The 23,017-nt window shown below is 32.6% G+C and overlaps 1 protein-coding gene across 1 annotated transcript in view; it reads left to right on the top strand.

The window, feature by feature from the left end:
* Positions 1-15,080, top strand: part of LOC143078920 (uncharacterized) — a 30,880-nt gene extending 15,800 nt beyond the window's left edge. Inside the window, exons 8-14 of the mRNA XM_076253984.1 lie at positions 66-228; positions 3,043-3,153; positions 3,806-3,996; positions 5,985-6,098; positions 6,336-6,447; positions 9,669-9,765; positions 13,026-15,080. Coding sequence (XP_076110099.1) covers positions 66-228; positions 3,043-3,153; positions 3,806-3,996; positions 5,985-6,098; positions 6,336-6,447; positions 9,669-9,765; positions 13,026-13,182 — 945 coding nt within the window. The 3' untranslated portion in view covers positions 13,183-15,080. The remainder of the gene's footprint in view (positions 1-65; positions 229-3,042; positions 3,154-3,805; positions 3,997-5,984; positions 6,099-6,335; positions 6,448-9,668; positions 9,766-13,025) is intronic.
* The last annotated feature ends 7,937 nt before the right edge of the window (positions 15,081-23,017 follow it).

A 23,017-nucleotide genomic window follows, 5' to 3' on the forward strand; every position in this document is an offset into this window, starting at 1 on the left:
GACCAGTTCAAAATTATGTCATTTGAATAAAATGGAAATAGAAATTATTTTACATTTTGTTTTAGCCACAGTATGGTAGATTGAAGCTATACTGGGAAATTCCCAGGAAAGACATTCGCTTAGTAGAAGAGATAGCTGCAGGGAGTTTTGTAGAAGTATGGAAAGGTAAAATGAAGAAATATCCTAACAGCAGTGAGATTCAGAAAGTAGCAATAAAGAAACTAATAGGTAAAATATGATATAAATGAAGGTTTACATGAACATGTACCAGTATATAAGTATATATAAGAAGATGTGGTATGAGTGCCAATGAGACCACCCATGTCAAAATAAGTAAAAGTAAACCATTATAGGTCAAAGTATGGCCGTCAACACGGAGCCTTGGCTCATACCGAACAGCAAGCTATAAAAAGGGCCCTAAAATGACTAGTTTAAAAACCAAAAACAGGAAGATCAATGATCTAATCTTTATAAAAGACCAGAAACAAGAACCACATAAACAACCAACAACCACTAAACAACAGGTTCTTGATTTAAGACAGGTGCAAACGAAGGCAGCGGGTTTAGTGTTTGGTAACTAGTGGGGTTAAATTTCAAGCAATGTTTCCATTGGTTTTATATAAAGGCTTAATATGTATTATATTTTATCATATTTTGCTGTACTGTTATATGGTCATTTTTGGAATTCCCAGGTAATTGAATGACCCGGAGGGTATTTGAAAAATCTCGGGTAAGGGGTGAATTTTGCGGCTGTGACCCGTAGGATACAGTCACTTGACAGATATAGAACTGGTCTTTACCTAGAAAGAATGAAGATGTCTAAAATTGATATCTTTTTTTGATTCACTGAACATGGAAATTGTGATAGTGCAAGAAGGGAATGTTGTTCTCCAAATATGCTTTTTATACGACCGCAAACGCAAAAATTGAAAAATTTTTGGTCGTATATTGGTATGACGTTGGCGTCATCGTCCTCGTGGTCCGAAGACATTTGGTTTTCGCACTTTAACTTTAGTATAAGTAAATAGAAATCTATGAAATTTAAACACAAGGTCTATGACCATAAAAGGAAGGTTGGGATTGATTTTGGGAGTTTTGATCCCAACAGTTTAGGAATTAGGGGCCAAAAAGGGCCCAAATAAGCATTTTTCTTGGTTTTCGCACAATAACTTTAGTATAAGTAAACAGAAATCTATGAAATTTTAACATAAGGATTATGACCACCAAAGGAAGGTTGGGATAGATTTTGGGAGTTTTGGTTAGGAACAGTTTAGGAATTACCGGTAGGGGCCAAAAAAAGTCCCAAATAAGCATTTTTCTTGGTTTTTGCACAATAACTTTAGTATAAGTAAATAGAAATCTATGAAACTTTAACACACGGTTTATGACCACAAAAGGAAGGTTGGGATAGATTTTGGGAGTTTTGGTCCCAACAGTTTAGGAATTAGGGACCAAAAGGGTCTAAAACTAAATTTTGTTTGATTTAATCAAAAAATAAATTATTGGGGTTCTTTGATATGCCAAATCTAACCGTGTATTTAGATTCTGAATATTTATACCCCCGCTTTGAAAAAAAGGGGGGTATACTGTTTTACCTCTGTCTGTCCTTCCGTCAGTCCGTCAGTCCATCAGTCCGTCAGTCTGTCAGTCAGTCCGTCCGTCCCATGAATATTTTTCGTCACATTTTTCTCAGGAACTACACTACCAGGATTTCTGAAATTTGGTTTCAGGCTTGATATAAGTCAGCTATACTGTGTGATGCGTTTTCAGATTCATCACTCGACAACTTCCTGTTTACCGAACACTTGTATCATTTTTACACCTGATAGCCAAGTTGAAAATTTTTCGTCACATTTTTCTCAGGAACTGCACTACCAGGATTTCTGATATTTGGTTTCAGACTTGATATAAGTCAGCTATACCGTGTGACGGGTTTTCAGATTCATCACTCGACAACTTCCTGTTTACCGAACACTTGTATTATTTTACACATGATAACTAAATTGAAAATTTTTGTCACATTTTTCTCAGGAACTACAATACAAGGATTTCTGAAATTTGGTTTCAGGGTTTATATTAGTCTGCAATACTGTGTGATGCGTTTTCAGATTCATCACTCGACAACTTCCTGTTTACCGAACCTTTGTATGATTTTACATATGATAGCCAAGTTGAAAATTTTCGTCACATTTTTCTCAGGAATTACTATACAACAAGGATTTCTGAAATTTGGTTTCAGGATTTATACAAATCAGCTATACCGTGTAATGCGTTTTCAGATTCATCACTCAACAACTTCCTGTTTACCGAACACTTGCATATTTTTTACACTATTAAAATTATCCACTTGCGGCGGGGGTATCATCAGTGAGCAGTAGCTCGCAGTTTCACTTGTTGGTCCTGTTTTCAAATTGGTCTACATCAAGGTCCAAAGGGTCCAAAATTAAACTTAGTTTGATTTTAACAAAAATTGAATTCTTTGGGTTCTTTGATATGCTGATTCTAAACATGCACTTAGATTTTTGATTATGGGCCCAGTTTTCAAGTTGGTCCAAATCGGGGTCCAAAATTAAATTTTGTTTGATTTCAACAAAAATTTAATATATGGGGTTCTTCAATATGCTGAATCTAACAATGTATTTAGATTTTTAATATTTGGACCCGGTTATCAAATTGGTCCACATTGAGGTCTAAAGGGTCTAAAATTTAACATTATTTGATTTCATCAAAAATTGAATTCTTGGGGTTCTATGATATGCTGAATCCAACCATGTATTTAGATTTGGGATATTGGACCATAATAGGTAGATGTCCAATTTAAAATTTTTAAGTTTAAGTTCTTAGACTACATTCATTCTGTGTCAGAAACCTATGTTGTGTCAACTATTTAATCAAAATCCAAATTCAGAGCTGTATCAAGCTTGAATGTTGTGTCCATACTTGCCCCAACTGTTCAGGGTTCGACATCTGCGGTCGTATAAAGCTGCACCCTGCGGAGCATCTGGTTTAAAATATTAAGCACATGTATTGATTCCTTCACAGAAAATGCTACAGAACAAGAAAGGAAATTTTTCCTGGGTGAGATGGAAGTTCAGAAAATGTTACAACCTCATCCTAATGTTATCCTTCTGATTGGTTGTTATACATTCCATGGTAAGTTCTCCACCAATAGAAATACAGAAAATGTTACAACCTCATCCTAATGTTATCCTTCTGATTGGTTGTTATACATTCCATGGTAAGTTCTCCACCAATAGAAATACAGAAAATGTTACAACCTCATCCTAATGTTATCCTTCTGATTGGTTGTTATACCTTCCATGGTAAATTCTCCACCAATCTATATTATATATACAGAAAATGTTATAACCACATCTTATTCTTTCCATTGTAAGATTCTTAATTTGTTCACAAAATTAACTCTTTTTTTTAGATAATTGCTTCTAGAATCTGTTGATGTTTTTAAAAACAACTTTCAATAAAGGTTTTCATACATGGTCAACAAGAAACTTGTTAAATTAGGATTCATTTATTTTTTTGTGGATACCAATTACTATGGATGTAGGAAAATTGTATTTTCATGGATACTTAATTTCATGGTTTTAACACATTTTGAATCTTTGTATTCAGCTGAACACTTAAATATGAGGTTCAACCTTGACCAAAATAATCCACTAAAATATATATATATAGTATCCCACAAATGATATGAAGTCACAGTATCATTATACATCTGAAGTTATTCAAAGCATCTTTAAGACTGATACCCTGATCTGCCTTTCTTACCTGCTATATTATATTACAGAGCCATGGTTGTTAATGTTAGAGTATGCACAAGAGGGTACTCTATACGAGTATCTACAATACAGCCGTCCAGGAGCACAAACAGTGCAGATCTCATCTAATTCAGTACATCATAAAAACATTAACTCACATCGACTGCTAGCCATAGCTGCACAGGTAGTTAATGGATTGATGCATCTACAAAAGTTTAAGGTATTTAGTAATCTAGATTTCTTATAATTAGTGAATTGGAGGGGGACTAGATTATTAGGGGGATGGAGGAGAGTGTAACAAATTATGAATTACTAATTCCTTCATTTTGTCTGTTTGTCCATGTCATGTGCCTTGTAAAATAAACTCCTCCTTAACAGCTGGACTGATATTGATGAAATCATAACCCTGTCCTGAGGATGCCCATAAACAAAAATAATCTGAGGATGCACATAAATTAAAATAATCCCAGTCAGACATTATAAAGGGGGATATAATTGAATTTATTTACTTCAATTATGCACCATGTGGTGGTAGTATTCTATGAATGCAACCCTTCCTAAGTAGCTAGACACATTTTGATTTAACACAGTTGTAAAACAACCTGAGGATATGCTAAAAAATGAATATAATTCTGGTTCATAATGTTAAAGGGGAGATAATTAGCTTACTTTAATATAGGTATATGTGATAATTGTGGTAAAAGGCAGAACATCCTTTTGTGAGTTCACAAACAGTTCTAGATTTAATCTATTGTTATTGAAAATAACTGAGGATTAGGAGTGATAGATTCTCTAGTTAAAACTTTAATTCTCTTTGAGAGAAAATGCAAAAACTTATCTTCAGATTTACAGAACGTAGAATTTGTAGGAGTCAGATTGTGTAGCAGTTAAGTACAGTAGATAAAAAAGTTGATGAACGTGTTGAATAAAGTCTTTATTAAAGTTCCTATGGTAAATTCTAACTCATAAACCAGGTCATATTTTGTATAAATTAAGGACATGTTTGATAATTAATCTTTGCACTGACAGCCGCCCCATACGGAAGCTGATTTACAAATTTATTTTATCAACATCTGGGGTATATTTGTGATTTATGTGAAGTTGTGAGAATCTATCTATATTTTTGCTTTAAGTTTAACTAATTTGAAACCATTTGACTGCTAAATCCTCAACAAAGAAAAGGGTTAATTGTGAGCTTTGAACTAGGAAGTGTTTAAATGAATAATTTGTGAAAGAAGGATTTCAACATGTCCTGTCCATCAAAAACCTAGTTTCTAGAACCATGAACAAAATCAACAACAAAAAATTACATTACAGTGTTACATAATAAATGTTTACTTAGTATGAAAAGGGGTTCATTAGGGAAAATGTGTCAATTCATCATAAAAAAAACTACATATATGCAGTAATATAGTATTAATGAATGGGTGTTTTTATAATGGCCCTGTTATATGTCCAAGGTCTGTAATAATGGTCGAGAAAGTCTGTAATGGCCCGAGGCAACGCCAAGGGCCATTACAGACTTCCGAGGCCATTATTACTGACCGAGGACATATAACAGGACCATTATAAAAACACCCATTTCTTAATACATTTATTAACCAACTGAACAAAGGTGTATGTGTTGCTGCCAACTTGATGTACTCTCTTCTTTTTTAATGACAGTTTAATTTTTTTTAAAATACTTTGTACTTCACCATAATAAAGCTTTTTATATACCAAAGGTAAAGGTATTATACTATTTACAACTTAGTTTTATTAACTTTATTAAAAACCCTAACAGGGCTTAATACAGACAAACTGGGCATTAATACAGGGCCATTACAGAAAAACAGGGCCATTACAGAAAAAACAGGGCCATTACAGAAAATATGTAATTTTTAATAAACAGTCACTTTTGGCAATAATGCACTTAGTTGGTTAATAATAAAGAAATAATGATGGCACCAAACTGAATAAGAATGTTAAGTTGATTATTTAAAGACTATTAAGATAAGTAGAGACATTCTGACTGACTGTGGACTCACATGTCAGGTAACTCATGTATAGTAAGAGATATTTACCCTACCTTCACACCCTATCTAAATGCTATCAGAGTTCATTATATTCGCTTAGATTATTTTTTTTTAACCTAGATTTGTATATTCTGAAAGGGTTTATGAGATTCAAACATATGTTAACTTCTGTTATCCCTAATTTACATTACAGTTGATATACTATCGTCTGAAGACCAGTAATATATTGGTAGGACGTGGAGGGATCTGTAAACTAACAGGATTTGGATTCCCACATGAAATCACAGAGCGAAATCAGTATGAAAATGTAAGTCACTATCTTTAGTCCTAGCACATTCAGGTTTGATGCTTTAGTTTCAAACTGATACAATGGAACCATTTTTTTTCGGTTGAAAATTCTTCTATAGAACGATTAATAGTACGTTTCAAAATGGCAACCAATTGCTCTGCTACCTTACATTGATATGATATTAGAAGTCTCATTCTCTCTCTAATTCTAAATGCATTTAAACAGACCTGACCAGTATGTTCTATTTTTTTCTAGGATACTTTACCTGTGGAGTGCATGTCACCAGAATCATTGAAGGAACAAATATATAATTATAGAACAGATATCTGGTCATATGGGGTGTTATTGTGGGAAATCATTCATTTTGGTAAGTTACCACAAAAGTTTTTTGATGTTTGAAAGAAAAATTCATATAATTGTATCAAACCCTTATAAATGGTGCCTCTTCATTAAATATACGATTTATTAGCTTCAATTGAGGAATATGTGACTTGATAGTGTATATTCTTTGACGGATTACAACAATGGTGCCAATTGTTCATTCAGCCAGGAGATTGTTTTCAAAGCAGAATCATATTTAACTATTAGTAATGTTTTGCTCCTTGTGCTTTTAATGTTAAAAATAGTGTATAGCGAACGTTGTATTTAAATTATATCTCTCTTACAAAAGTGTGTGAATTTTCACTACTAACAATAAAATCAAAATTGTCTTAGTCTTTTTATACGACCGCAAAAATTGAAAATTTTTTGGTCGTATATTGGTATCACGTTGGCGTCGTCGTCTGCGTCGTCTGAATACATTTAGTTTTCGCACTCTAACTTTAGTAAAAGTGAATAGAAATCTATGAAATTTTAACACAAGGTTTATGACCACAAAAGGAAGGTTGGGATTGATTTTGGGAGTTTTGGTTTCAACAGTTTAGGAATAAGGGGCCAAAAAAGGGCCCAAATAAGCATTATTCTTGGTTTTCGCACAATAACTTTAGTATAAGTGAATAGAAATCAATGAAATTTAAACACAAGGTTTATGACCACAAAAGGAAGGTTGGGATTGATTTTGTGAGTTGAGGTCTCAACAGTTTAGGAATAAGGGGCCAAAAAAGGGCCCAAATAAGCATTATTTTTGGTTTTTGCACCATAACTGTAGTATAAGTAAATAGAAATTTATGAAATTTAAACACAAGGTTTATGACCATAAAAGGAAGGTTGGGTTTGATTTTGGGAGTTTTGGTCCCAACAGTTTAGGAATAAGGGGCCCAAAGGGTCCAAAAATGAACTTTGTTTGATTTCATCAAAAATTAAATAATTGGGGTTCTTTGATATGCCGAATCTAACTGTGTATGTAGGTTCTTAATTTTTGGTCCTGTTTTCAAATTGGTCTACATTAAGGTCCAAAGGGTCCAAAATTAAACTTAGTTTGATTTTAACAAAAATTAAATCCTTGGGGTTCTTTGATATGCTGAATCTAAAAATGTACTTAGATTTTTGATTATTGGCCCAGTTTTCAAGTTGGTCCAAATCGTGGTCCAAAATTAAACTTTGTTTGATTTCATCAAAAATTGAATAATTGTGGTTCTTTGGTGTGCCGAATCTAACTGTGTATGTAGATTCTTAATTTTTGGTCCCGTTTTCAAATTGGTCTACATTAAGGTCTAAAGGCTCCAAAATTAAACTAAGTTTGATTTTAACAAAAATTGAATCCTTGGGGTTCTTTGATATGCTGAATCTAAAAATGTACTTATATTTTTTGATTATTAGCTCACCTGGCCCAAAGGGCCAAGTGAGCTTTTCCCATCACTTTGCGTCCGTCGTCCGTCGTCTGTCGTCGTTAACTTTTACAAAAATCTTCTCCTCTGAAACTACTGGGCCAAATTAAACCAAACTTGACCACAATCATCATTGGGGTATGTAGTTCAAAAATGTGTCCGATGACCCGGCCATCAAATTAAGATGGCCGCCACGGCTAAAAATAGAACATAGGGGTAAAATGCAGTTTTTGGCTTGTAACTCAAAAACCAAAGAATTTAGAGCAAATCTGACATGGGGTAAAATTGTTTATCAGGTCAAGATCTATCTGCCCTGAAATTTTCAGATGAATCGGACAACCCGTTGTTTGGTTGCTGCCCCTGAATCGGTAATTTTAAGGGAATTTTGCTGTTTTGGGTTATTATCTTGAATATTATTATAGATAGAGATAAACTGTGAACAGTAATAATGTTCAGCAAAGTAAGATTTACAAATAAGTCAACACGACCGAAATGGTCAATTGACCCCCTAAGGAGTTATTGTCCTTTATAGTCAATTTTTAACAATTTTCATAAAATTTGTAAATTTTTATTAACATTTTCCACTGAAACTACTAAGCCAAGTTTATTATAGATAGAGATAATTGTAAGCAGCAAGACTGTTTAGTAAAGTAAGATGTACAAACACATCACCATCACCACAACACAATTTTGTCACGAATCCATCTGCTTCCTTTGTTTAATATTCACATAGACCAAGGTGAGCGACACAGGCTCTTTAGAGCCTCTAGTTGGCCCAGTTTTCAAGTTGGTCCAAATTGGGGTCCAAAATTAAACTTTGTTTGATTTCATCAAAAATTGAATAATTGGGGTTCTTTGATATGCTGAATCTAAACATGTACTTAGATTTTTGATTATGGGCCCAGTTTTCAAGTTGGTTCAAATCAGGATCCAAAATTATTATATTAAGTATTGTGCAATAGCAAGAAATTTTCAATTGTACAGTATTCAGCAATAGCAAGAAATCTTCAATTGCACAGTATTGTGCAATAGCAAGAAATTTTCAATTGCACAGTATTGCGCAATAGAAGAAATCTTCAATTGCACAGTATTGTGCAATAGCAAATATTTTCAATTGCACAGTATTGCGCAATAGCAAGAAATATCTAATTGCACAATATTGTGCAATAGCAAGAAATTTTCAATTGGAGTTATCTTTCTTTGTCCAGAATAGTAGTTGAATCAACTTAAATCATTGTTTTATACAATATACAATGTATATTCACTTTTACTACCAACTGATAAATTAAAACAATCTTTACCATTCAGTGATAACAAACACTTTATTTTACATTTTAATATTTTCTGATGTATTTAAATAAGTAGTTATTGTTGCAAACTCCATTAGAAATTTGAATTGAGATCAGTTTTGGAAATAGGGAAAGGGGGATGTTAAAAAAAAAGGGGGGAGATTAAATTTTTCTCATTTCAGATTTCATAAATAAAAAGAAAATTTCTACACATTTTTTTGAGAGGATTAATATTCAACAGCATAGTGAATTGCTCAAAGGCAAAAAAAAATATTTTAAGTCTCATTAGACCACATTCAGTCGGTGTCAGAAACCTATGCTGTGTCAACTATTTAATCACAATCCAAATTTAGAGCTGAATCCAGCTTGAATATTGTGTCCATACTTGCCCCAACCCTTCAGGGTTCAACCTCTGCGGTTGTATAAAGCTGCGCCCTGCGGAGCATCTGGTTTGTCATTGGAATGCCATCTCATTGATGTATTCCCCACATCTCCGATTATTTATAATATAATTTATCGTTGTTATATTTTAGGTTTATCTCCATATTTGAATCTTGAAAGAGAAGAGATAGAATATGATATTTTGTCGGGGAAACGCTTAGAACGACCACCACACTGTAGTGAAGACTTGTAAGTATTCCAATATTGACTTGATCATAATCATAGGTTAACAAATTGATGCTTGGTGTACATCACAGAGTGGGCAAGATTTTTATCACATAAGTCAGAGATGGTAATATTCTGTTCTCTGTCATTTTGTCACATGCCTTTGTTATTTTGCCACATATTGACAGTAGTAGAAGAGGAGGCCTCTGTGCCCTAGTGATCTAAATAGTTACTACTATAATCTCTAGCTAGTCAACACTATTGTAATCACTAGCTAGTCAACACTGAGCTTGTGAGATCGAACGTCTCTTATGTAGGTGCACTCAACTTTAATCTTAATTGACTAGGATTGTCAGTTTTCCTATTGTATGTAAGTGGTTTTCTCTGGGCACTCCAGCTTCCTACACCAATAAAAACTGGCCGCCTTGAAATAGTCCAAAACACTAAAAATAAATAAATACTAGAACACACCCGCGAAATCGCGGGCATTCAGAGCGTAGTTTAAAGTATGTAAAGTGTTGTTGGAAGAATTTTGTAAAATACAGAATGACTGGAGAATTTCAGCAAAAGTATCATAAGACAGAAAAATGTTTTTTTACCCTCCACCTTTATTTCCAAAGTTCCCAATTTTTGGTTTTCTATCAATTTCAATATGAACATACATTTATTATGTTATGAACATTTATTTAAGTAAGGAGCCTGTAATTCAGTGTTTGTCGTTTGTTTATGTGTTACATATTTGTTTTTCGTTCATTTTTATGCCCCATTTATGGGCATTATGTTTTCTGGTCTGTGCGTCCGTTCGTCCGTCTGTTCGTTCGTCCGTTCGTTCGTCCGTTCGTCCGTCTGTCCCGCTTCAGGTTAAAGTTTTTGGTCGAGGTAGTTTTTGATGAAGTTGGAGTCTAATCAACTTGAAACTTAGTATATATGTTCTGTATGATATGATCTTTCTAATTTAAATGCCAAATTAGAGTTTTGACCCCAATTTTACGGTTCACTGATAGAAAATGATAGTGCAAATTTCAGGTTAAAGTTTTTGGCTTCAGGTTAAAGTTTTTGGTCAAGGTAGTTTTTGATGAAGTTGAAGTCCAATCAACTTGAAACTTAGTATACATGTGCCCTATGATATGATCTTTCTAATTTAAATGCCAAATTAGAGTTTTGACCCCAATTTTACGGTTCACTGAACATAGAAAATGATAGTGCAAATTTCAGGTTAAAGTTTTTGGCTTCAGGTTAAAGTTTTTGGTCAAGGTAGTTTTTGATGAAGTTGAAGTCCAATCAACTTGAAACTTAGTATACATGTGCCCTATGATATGATCTTTCTAATTTAAATGCCAAATTAGAGTTTTGACCCCAATTTTACGGTTCACTGAACATAGAAAATGATAGTGCAAATTTCAGGTTAAAGTTTTTGGTCAAGGTAGTTTTTGATGAAGTTGAAGTCCAATCAACTTGAAACTTAGTATACATGTGCCCTATGATATGATCTTTCTAATTTAAATGCCAAATTAGAGTTTTGACCCCAATTTTACGGTTCACTGAACATAGAAAATGATAGTGCAAATTTCAGGTTAAAGTTTTTGGTCAAGGTAGTTTTTGATGAAGTTGAAGTCCAATCAACTTGAAACTTAGTATACATGTGCCCTATGATATGATCTTTCTAATTTAAATGCCAAATTAGAGTTTTGACCCCAATTTTACGGTTCACTGAACATAGAAAATGATAGTGCAAATTTCAGGTTAAAGTTTTTGGTCAAGGTAGTTTTTGATGAAGTTGAAGTCCAATCAACTTGAAACTTAGTATACATGTGCCCTATGATATGATCTTTCTAATTTAAATGCCAAATTAGAGTTTTGACCCCAATTTTACGGTTCACTGAACATAGAAAATGATAGTGCAAATTTCAGGTTAAAGTTTTTGGCTTCAGGTTAAAGTTTTTGGTCAAGGTAGTTTTTGATGAAGTTGAAGTCCAATCAACTTGAAACTTAGTATACATGTGCCCTATGATATGATCTTTCTAATTTAAATGCCAAATTAGAGTTTTGACCCCAATTTTACGGTTCACTGAACATAGAAAATGATAATGCAAATTTCAGGTTAAAGTTTTTGGTCAAGGTAGTTTTTGATAAAGTAGAAGTCCAATCAACTTGAAACTTAGTATACATGTTCCCTTTGATAAGATCATTCTAATTTTAATGCCAAATTAGAGAATTTATTCCAATTTCACAGTCCTTTAAACATAGAAAATGATAGTGTGAGTGGGGCATCCGTGTACTGTGGACACATTCTTGTTTGTACATAAATAAGGCCGCTAGTTTTCTCGTTTGCATTGTTTTACATTGTCATTTCGGGCCTTTTGAAGCTGAGTATGCGGTATGGGCTTTGCTCTTTGTTGAAGGCCGTACGGTGACCTATAGTTGTTAATATCTGTGTCATTTTGGTCTCTTGTGGAGAGTTGTCTTAACATGGCAATCATACCACATCTTCTTTTTTTTTATGTAATCAATGAATTTTGTAAAATATTTAATGACTGGAGAATTTCAGAAAAAGTATCAAAAGTTCACATGAATAATTTTAGCGCTTATCTGTATATTAACATTCATTACTATATAAATAAAGCGTATTTACTTTCAATTCTAAGTTTACTAATCGATCCATGGTGATCATTGATATAGTATACAGACCCTCTCTATTTAATAAACTCTGTGACCGCCGTAGATATTAAACTTGAAAATGATAGCAGATAAAATTCTGAAAATACACTTTATTCGTAGTATATGTATGTTGAAAGTATACAGAAAAACGCAAACCGGAAGTCTAATCTGACTTAAAATTTCGTACAATGACGGGACAATATCCGGATGCCTTTTTTCTCGTTTTTCTCCTAAAATAACTCAATCTGAATAATCATATGAATGGATGACAAATGCGACTATGCACTGTACCTATAGGACACAGAGGCGTGTTGATTAATTTATTCTGGAAAGAAGAGAAGCGACACCAAAAATGAGGTCTTCTCGTTTAATAGTATAGATTGTCAGTAATTAATCATGATAATAATTTTCAGTATATCATGAATTGAAGTAGCTTTCATATTGAAAAGTTTCTGAATTGAAAAATGTAGGGATTGTCATATCTTCGTTCATAACAATCTGTCAACAATAGTAAAACAAAAAATACAGTTGTCTCCCTTGTCAAACTATCTTGAAATTGATTTGCACTTGATAATTTTGGTCCATATATTGAATTAGTTGATCTGGTTTACATTTTTATATTACAGGTATCAGTTAATGTTAGATTGTTGGCAAGAAGATCCAATGAAGAGAAAAGAATATCCTGATATTTTACAAGTTTTGTCAAATCTGGCAGCTGATCATTCATTACATATACTTCTAGACAGTTTACCTGAAACATGTAAATTTACACAAGCTGTATAGTATCTGTTTCATTTGTTAACCTGACACATGTAAATTTACACATCTGAGTAGTATATGTTTTATTTATAATATTATGTTACTATATATAAATGACAAATCATTTAGTCTAAGCACCAAAATTTGTGAAAAGTTACCAAAGAGAATTTTAGTTTCTTCATATTGTACATGTTGTTGTACTCTAGTCACATATACTTGATTTTTGATCAAATTCAGGTATACAGTCAGTCAGTGATATTGTTTACCTCAAATGACCTCCAAAGTACGGCTTTTTCCCCTATAGAAAATTCTTGATTCCTTTCAGGTTGAAAATTTCTCCCATTTTAAAATATTATGCAAAAAAAACCTGTTTAAAAAAAAATTCTCAATTTCCCTTATTTTCTCAAAATAAAAGGGATGGGGTAGTTTTGAAAAAGACATCAATATCACTGGCAGTGTATGACTTCTTAACATGTCTTCCTGATAACAATCAAATATACAGACATATGATAACTAAATATTGCTTACAAGTCCTTAAATTCCTCAAAAGTACATTACAGTTAATGGAATAGTTATAACTTGGACCTGAGTTGTGTGTATTCCTAATATCAAATGTTAAAGATTTTTCAGTTGGAACTTCAATGAATGATTGTTATTCCATTGTGAAACATAATGATGAAAATTTACCTGAAAAGTAACAGTGTGCAATGATTAACAATTTGAGCCTCTTAATTTATACAGGAGTTATCTGCCATCTGGTAATGTCATTGACTTATGAAAGCAAAATGTCAAATAATATTTATATGAAACCTTAAAGTGTCCAACACATATATTGTTGGTGTTAGTTAGTGAAAATTTTAGTCTATCATGCACATATCATTTTATTTGTTATAGAATGTCTAGTTTTATTATACGACCGCAAAAATTAAAACAAAGGACAAGGTACGATAAGCATCAGAGAACGGCCCCCTAATTTCGTTCAAATTAAAAGTGACCTGCCATTAATTATAATACATTATTTTTAAAGTTTAAAACCTATATTTTTGTAAACATCAATAGATTTTTCAACTTCCGCTGATATTATTCATGCTCTGTTGCTGTAAAGACCTCAAGATTCGCGAAAAGGCCAGAAAAATGGCAGTTTCTAAACCTTTTTCTGCATTTTAAACTATGAGCGTACCTACGACCCACGATCATATTTATACCAGACATTCCTTGAACATAAATGTTGATGCAGTTCAAATATTTTAGTGGGTCGTAAGTACGCTCATAGTTAAAAATTCAAAAAAGTGACAAAAATCGTCTGTAGTTTTCATTGAACCATCGAAATTTTTAACCGAATTGCGGACCGGAGATGATTTCCGGTATTTACTGGATCCGACGGAAATGTATTCATGGTATGCTATAATAATGGCTAGTTTCTTCAGGACGAAAAATAAACATATTTGAGACAGGAAAACAGGATATTCCTGTATAATTCATTATTCTTGAATTTAAAGTGACATTTTAGCAGACCGTCGAAATTTGACCCAAATTAGACGGAACTGTGACAAACTTCAGAAAAATTCTGGGAACGTAATTGTGAATGAATATAATAACTGGTTCATACTCAAACAGTGCATATACTTATTTTGTTTCATAATTGGCGAAATCGTCGCCCTGGAATGTTTTAATCTCCGATGACACTTTTGTGAAAAGTGCTTTCTTTCACGTCCGCATTTCTACCAAGTATGGCATGCCAAGTTAACATTTTAGACAATCATTTAATATAAATACAGATGGCGATGGCGAAATAAACTACAGAACTGTGAATAATAACATACATTGTAATTTATATGACATAAGAAGACACCATGTGACAATTTTAATTAGTTAATTGTGTAAGTATAACAATAATCAAGATTAAACAAAACTATCCAACACTTTTATGATCTGAATTATGTATCTTGAGTTATGTTTTGGTCATGGTGTTGAATTTATTGGACTTATTATTTGTAATTGTCACCCGCCTTCCCGTTGTTCTATCTTGACGACAACGCGTGCTACTTCGTATTTCTTGTTTGCAAATCATTCTCTACATATCTTTTCATTAAAATTTGCATGCATAAAGTATTTGTCACTGGACGGTCAGGAAACAACATTCAATCAATCATATGTCTTCTTAAATAACAGCACTACATGTAGAATGAATTTAAACATATTCAAAAGAATAAAAATAAGTATTGAATATGAAAGGAATAAAACACATCATAATTAAAGACATCTTGATTGTAAGACGTGTGTTTTGCATACAAAAGACTCATCAGTGACGGTCGAATAAAAAAATGTCAAAAGACGATAAAAGGCTCAATATTCCGATTTTTTTTTGCGATATACAGCTAATAAAGGTTATTTATTCCTGAATATATTATCCGTAGTTTTTGCAAACAATATAAAGTTTTGTAAACAGTTAATTCATATAATTGACTATTTTAATAATAATTCATGTTTACACAAAGTGCTAACTTTTGGACATCGTGTTGCTGCATGGGTTGTTTGTTTCATTAATTTTTTGTTGTGCTATAGCTAAAAGGTTACAGTCCACAGGAAGACATATTACCCTAACTTGACACTCCGATCCAACTAGTCTTTGTTCTTACCCCTTAATGCCAATTGATTAACGGAAATCAGCAAATACCAATTTTTGAGTCTTAGGTTTGACCAGGCCGGTGTCAGAACCCACGATATCAGGCGTTTTAATTCATTTATTATATTTATTTAATTGTACAATGAATTAATAAAAGGGTGCATACTGTAAGAATCCATCTTATATGAATCCACGCTTAAACATACACATCCACCCAAAAGAAATAACTTTTGCAACATATATAGAAATAAGAAGATGTGGTATGAGTGCCAATGATACTACTCTCCTTCCAGGACACAACATGTAAAAAGTAAACAATTATAGGTCAAAGTACGACCTTTAACACAGAGCTTTGGCTTACACCGACCAGCAAGCTATCAAGGACACACAAGTGACTAATGTAGCAATTCAAACAGGAAAACATGCATGGATTAGTTTTTATCCATGTTTCTTTAACTTTAAAAATTGAAAGAATATCCCATATTCCAATTTGATATTATTGAGGAATGGTAGAACCTTTAACACAGGATTTCGTCTTTACTTATTCGGGTCTACGGAATTTCGTTTCTTTATATTTGTGGTTTCGGAATCGGACACCCCCAACCCCTAAATTTATAGATTCTGGAACTAAAAAATACCACCAAGTATTTCCAGAAATAATTGGAAATTTCGAACCTACATGTAAACGTCAAAAACTCCATTCCAATTTCCCCTGTACCCATATCAGATATACTTACTCTATAGATAGAATCATATACCTGTATCTTATCTCATTCTATCCCTAGTTTGTCTACTCTTTGTCAGCATAAAAGCGAGTTTAATATTTTGTAACTGCGACTGTATGATGGTGCTTACAGGAAAGCTTAATTCTTATTTGCAAACAAAACTGTTACTACCGATGCTGCTAACGAATTACTGATGGAGAAGGAATTGGAAGAAGACATTGATCGTTGTGTTGATGATAATGTGCTACCTTTAGAAACACAGACTGCCCTAAAACGACTGAAAACTTGGAAAAGAGCATGCATGAGTGGCGAGAGATTGTGTGGTCTTGCCATGCTCCATGTTCATCGCGATAAGGATATCAGCAGACCAAATTATGATTCTGAAACGATTTGACTGAACCGGCAATAGAAAAATTTGGCAAACTCTATTGAATCGATGTTTGTTCTATGTTCTGGCAGCAGACTCAAATCAGTGATATTTGGATGATTATCTAACATATAAGTTTAAATAAAGTTGTTAAAAATTTGGTGTTAGTAAAAGTCTTAAAATATGAAAAATTTATATAAAAAGTGTCCAAATTCAAAACATTATCAAACTCTCTAAAAACGCCTAGAATGCAGGATTTTACACCATTCATTTCATACCCTCCAAAAAAAAAATTTTCGCCTCGCTTCGCTCGGCTCAATTATTTAGCCTCACTGAATTAAGATGCCTAGCTACGGCCTTGAATGTCTGTATGTGGTACAAGTCACGTCTCTTTGATTCCATTAACTGTTAAGTATCTTTGAAAGCTGTTCAAACTCATCTCAAATTATAAAATCCTATACATTCTTGTTTTCATGAAAAAACTTTCACATTGAAAGTCAAACAAAGGTGTTGTAGTGGTCTACAATTTTAAAAAAAAAGTTTGCTGTTGCTAAGCAAGATGTGGGATTCTATACTCGATATAGAATTCGTCCAAAAAATAATGATAATCTAGATGTTTATATTATAGTGTAACACCGAATTAGGAAGTATATTCCTAAAAAATAACTAAGTTCATACTTCAAAAAATATAAAGAACCTATTATTGCATGGTTGATATGCACTTGTTATGCATCTTAGTTGTTGATCAGCGTGTAGTGACCTACAATTGAACTAAGTGTTCATTTCTAACTAAACATGTTCACAAACAGACAATCTGCATTGCATTCAATTTAATTTGTTCAATATAATGACTAATTGATTTGTAGTTGGCTTTAATTCAAACATGTTTTGCTGTTGCTAAGCAACACTTGTGTTGCTATGCTCAATACGAAATTTGTAAAGAATAAAAAAAGATGTATATGAAAAATTTTTGGAATGAAACTCCAAATGGAAAGAAAAATCTTCAAACAACTGCTTAATTCATACTTAAGAGTGGCAAGCACCAATTTTTTAAACGTTGCTAGGCAACATTTCTGTTGCCAAGGTTGTTTTAAACATATAATAAACAAATTCAAAGGGTATTTTCATTTGTGACTTTAAGTTCTTCTTGGACAAACAATATTATTTGCAAATATTTAAATTTTTACTGATAAAGCAATTATTATGTGATAATTTTCATTCTTAATAAAAACCGTTGCTAGGCAACCTTCCTTTCACCGGAACACAATAAAATCATTATTTTTTCAAGTGTCTACACTAAGACCATCATTGATATCAATATATAATATTTGGAGAGGGGGCCAAAAATAGCCCTTATCATACCTTGTCCTTTGGTCGTATATTGGTATCACGTCGTCGTCAGCGTCTTCTGAAGATGGATTGTTTCTGGATAATACTAAAGGAAGCTTGGGATTGATTTTGGGGATTTGGTCCCAAAAGTTTAGGAATTAGGGACCGAAAGGGGCCAAAAACAGCATTTATCTAGTTTCAGGACAAAAACTTGTGTATTAGTATTTTAATTGTTCTGAAATTGTACCACAATGTTTAATGCCATAAGTAAAAGGTTGGGATTTATTTTAAGGGGTTATTGGGCAAACAGTCTAGGAATAAAGGGCCAAAAAGGGGCCATAAACAAGCATTTTTCTAGTTTCAAGACAATAACTTGTGTGTAACTGTATGGATCACTCTGACATTGTACCACAAATTTCCATATAGCACAGGGAAGGCTGGGATTCAGTTTGGGGTTAATTTTCCAGAATATGTAGGAATTAGGGGCCAAACAGAAGCATTTTTCTAGTTTACAAACAATAACTTGTATTTAAGTGGATGGATCTCTATAGATTTTTACAAGAAAGTTCAATACCACTAAAGAAAGGTTGGGATTGATTTTGGGGGTTATGGTCTCATTAGTTTCGGAATTAGGAGCAAAAAAGGGGGCCCAAAATAATCATTTTTGTAGTTTTCAAACAATAACTGATGTTTAAGTGTATGAATCTCTCTGAAATTAAACCACAAGTTTCCATACTATGACGGGATGGTTAGTATTGACTTTGGGGGTTATGGCTCGAAATGTTTTGGTATAAGGGGCAAAAAAGGCGAAAAACTAGGTATTTCTGGTCAATGAACAATTAAGACAATTTGCAGTGTAAGGGAGGTAATTCTAGAACATTTAACATACATTGTACAATGTTGGGTATTTTGGATTTACCTCCCTTACACTTCTTTTATATTATGTATAAAAAATGTCAGGTTTTGGACCAATTGCAAAAAAAAGGGAGGTGATAGTTGTATTCAATTTTTTTCTCTTCAAATTTCTCAAATTCCAAATTTTTGAAAAGTTAAAAGAAGAAATCTTTAATTGCACAATATTGTGCAATATATTTGTTAGATCTTGACATTTGTTTTGTGTAAGAAACTTTGAAAAATTTGATCACAATCCAAATTCAGAGCTGAATCACGCTTGAATGTTGTGTCCATATTTGCCCCAACTGTTCAGGGTTCGATTTCTGCAGTCGTATAAAGCTGCCCCCTGCTGAGCACCTGCTTCAACATGTTCTAAAATAATTGTTATCTGTTGTGATATTGAAACTGACTGTTTTTGTATTTTACATTTTTCTTTTTTTTTAAATTTGTACTTTTGTGTAAAAACATTATATGTTCAGTGATCTTTGTAGACTTAGTAATTGCTGTTTGGTATCAACTCCAGAATATTTTTAGGGCTTGTACACAATTTGTTCAACAGGGAAATGCTGTGTAGCGAGTAATTAAAGTATTACTTCAGACGGGAGAGATCCGTTTGCGCCAAAAATGCGTCCTTTTGCGCCACAACTTTTTTCTCTAATGCTACGTTTGCGCCACCTGTTTAAAAATTACATGGTATCAATTGCGCCAAAAATAAAATATACGATTGCGCCAATTTAATTTTTTAATTTTCTATTACAGTTTCCTGATTTAGAAGGCAAAAGGCAATCTAAAAGTGGAATATAAATTAAATGTCCATTCCTGAATCCATGTATTGTATGCAAAAACATCTTCTGCCCCGCATACAAAGAAATTTCAAGTTAGCTTGACAACCGAGAATAACAATGCCACTGTCAATATCATTTACTAAAACAAACTCTTCTTTATTTGTGATCACTATACCTCACTTAAATTTTTTGAAATTCTACTGAACTTTTTGGTTGGGCAGGGAACAGTTATCTTCTCTCTCTGTACATAGACTGTCTTATGCACTTCAAGTCATTTTTTTGTAGATGTTCCTCTTCATGATGGAATAGCTCCGAACATATGATCTTAGCTGGTCTTTTGGATATATTTTCTGTAGCTTTTCTTTTGCATGCTGTTCGTAGTATTTGACGCTCTAACTTTTGTGGGTCTGTCTCATGTGTATGTGCAGGACTTCCCCACAGACAAAAATGATACTAAATATATATTAATCTTTAATATGTACGATCAATATGTGTTCAGGTAAATTGGCGCAAATGAGTTCTGAAAACTGGCGCAATTGATACATTTAAAGAAAAAAGAATTGGCGCAAATGATACCCCTGAAAAACAGTAATTGGCTCAAAAGGAGTGTTGCCCTTCAGACATGGGCAAGAGGGTCTGAAGAAAATACTAAATGAATAATGTATTTTCTTATGTACCCTTTATTTTGTTGATTGGGTTGAAGATATCCTATTTTTACCTTTTATATTGTTATTTTTATCTTTTTTATTATTTATACTTTTTGATTATCTTGTCAATGGCCAGTATGAGCCTACCTATGTATGATTTACATCTTCTTTAAAAACTTTATCAAAGATCTTCTGAAACTGCTGAATCATTTGATTTATTTTTATGTGGTATCTAATTTACGTTTGATAATTTCATTACCCTGGATCAGCTAAAATGATCACCATTGCTGTTAAAAAAAAACATATTGATAGTACATTTCAAGTTACTTTCTAACAATATTAAAACAACAATTATATTACGAGTTCTGACAAATGTATGGAATATCAAGATTGACCAATTCTCTATTTGTTCAAAAATAATCAGACAACTCCATTTTAGAGTTATTGCCCTTAAATTACTTTTTATCAATTACAGCATTAATGTATATAAACTTTAAAACTGTAATACCAGTAAACAGAAAGAAGTTTAAGCTTAAAAATTTTAAGCAATACAATATATACAAAAGTGCAAAATGACAGGGACTTTTAACTGACCTGTTATATATTACATTACATTGTATTAGTTACTGCTATTAAAAGATGATTTGTTTTTTGCCAATTGTCGCATGTTTGTCTATTATCTTACATCAAGGATAATTTTGCCTTTTATTACATGTATGAGTGAAAGGTCCTTTTTCCCTGTAAGAGCCTTTTGTTACATGTATGAGTGATAGGTCCTTTTTCCCTGTAAGAGCCTTTTGTTACATGTATGAGTGATAGGTCCTTTTTCCCTGTAAGAGCCTTTTATTACATGTATGAGTGATAGGTCTTTTTTCCCTGTAAGAGCCTTTTATTACATGTATGAGTGATAGGTCTTTTTTCCCTGTAAGAGCCGTTTATTACATGTATGAGTGATAGGTCTTTTTCCCCTGTAAGAGCCTTTTCATGTATGAGTGATAGGTCCTTTTTCCCTGTAAGAGCCTTTTGGTTTTTTTAACAACAACCTTTTTATGAATAGAAATATAGAATATAATTACAGGTTTGCATGTTCAATATAATCATGGCAGCTTTTACATTATACACATTATATCATTCTAACAATGAACAGGTCAGCGATTTGTCTACACCCTATCTTATCTTCTTTTTATGGCTCTTCAATACATATAATTGTAGAAATCAATTTGATGACTGATTCGATCCATTAAACAATAATTCTTATACAGGTAAAAACAATGATAAACATGTATATGAAATTAAACAGACCTAGAAAAATCCAATAGCACAAGTTCACTTACTCTATTTATGTCTATATTTATGTTTACATCGCTTATATGGTCATCAGATGACTTCAGAGGTCAACATGATAGTTAATTAAATGGCGGCTAGACTAAAGTATGCGAGAACCGATGCTACATGTTATCAAGATCATGCCCTGTAAATTATTTTTTTTTAGATTTTTAATAGTTTGGATAAATGTTTTACATTGTTATAATCAAATATATGAATTTGACAGCTAGTGTCCCTTTAAATGCCGAATAATTCAATAATATTTTAAATGTCCTATGGTAATTTAAATAATGGCAGACAAATATTTAAATGTTATTTTTTTCTTGTATTTTAGTTAAGTTATAATTCCAGCCATAACTCTTTTTATTTTGTTCCTAATGATTTGTTTGTTGATATGTTGTTACTATAGCTACATGCACAATTCCATTTTATATAAATTTTATATATCCTTTAATGTTTATGTTGTGAATATGTTGTTAAGTTTATGTTGTAATCTCAAAATAAAAGCTTTTTGAAAAATCTTTTTTTCTTAATTGCCTGACGAAAAAAAGATCTACCGGTAATGCAAAAAATGTGAAATATATATGAACTGATTCACCAACGATTAGAATGACAGAATATAAAATATTCACAGTAAAACAGGATTTTTTAAAGACAAGACTGTAATTGGTTGAAACAACATACACATTAAACAATAATCTAGTACAAAATACACCGCCTAAAACTTATGTAAAGCAACTTAAAAAAAATTATCCTGGTTAGATATATTTGAATTATATATTTAGTTATTTGTGAACTAAGTTAAGTTGATGCAGAATCTTTTGGTCTCCTACCGATATTACAATATTTGAATGCCTACAAACATAAACACGATTAAATAACAAACTAACCAGTATATGTGACCCTCACATTCATTATTTTTATACATCTACATAGTTTTCAAGAACAATATGATTATTAGAGCTCATTAATGGAGGTGAAATTATTAGCATTGATTTTCAACTGATGAGGAAATAATTGTTTACATTTTTTAGCTCACCTGGTTCAAAGGGCAAATTGAGCTTTTCTCATTACTTGGTGTCCAGCATCCGGCATCTGTTATCTGTCGTCTGTAAACTTTTACAAAAATCTTCTCCTCTGAAACTACTAGGCCAAAGGAG

The sequence above is a fragment of the Mytilus galloprovincialis genome, chromosome 6, assembly GCF_965363235.1.
Source record: "Mytilus galloprovincialis chromosome 6, xbMytGall1.hap1.1, whole genome shotgun sequence".
Classification (NCBI taxonomy): Eukaryota; Metazoa; Mollusca; class Bivalvia; order Mytilida; family Mytilidae; genus Mytilus; species Mytilus galloprovincialis.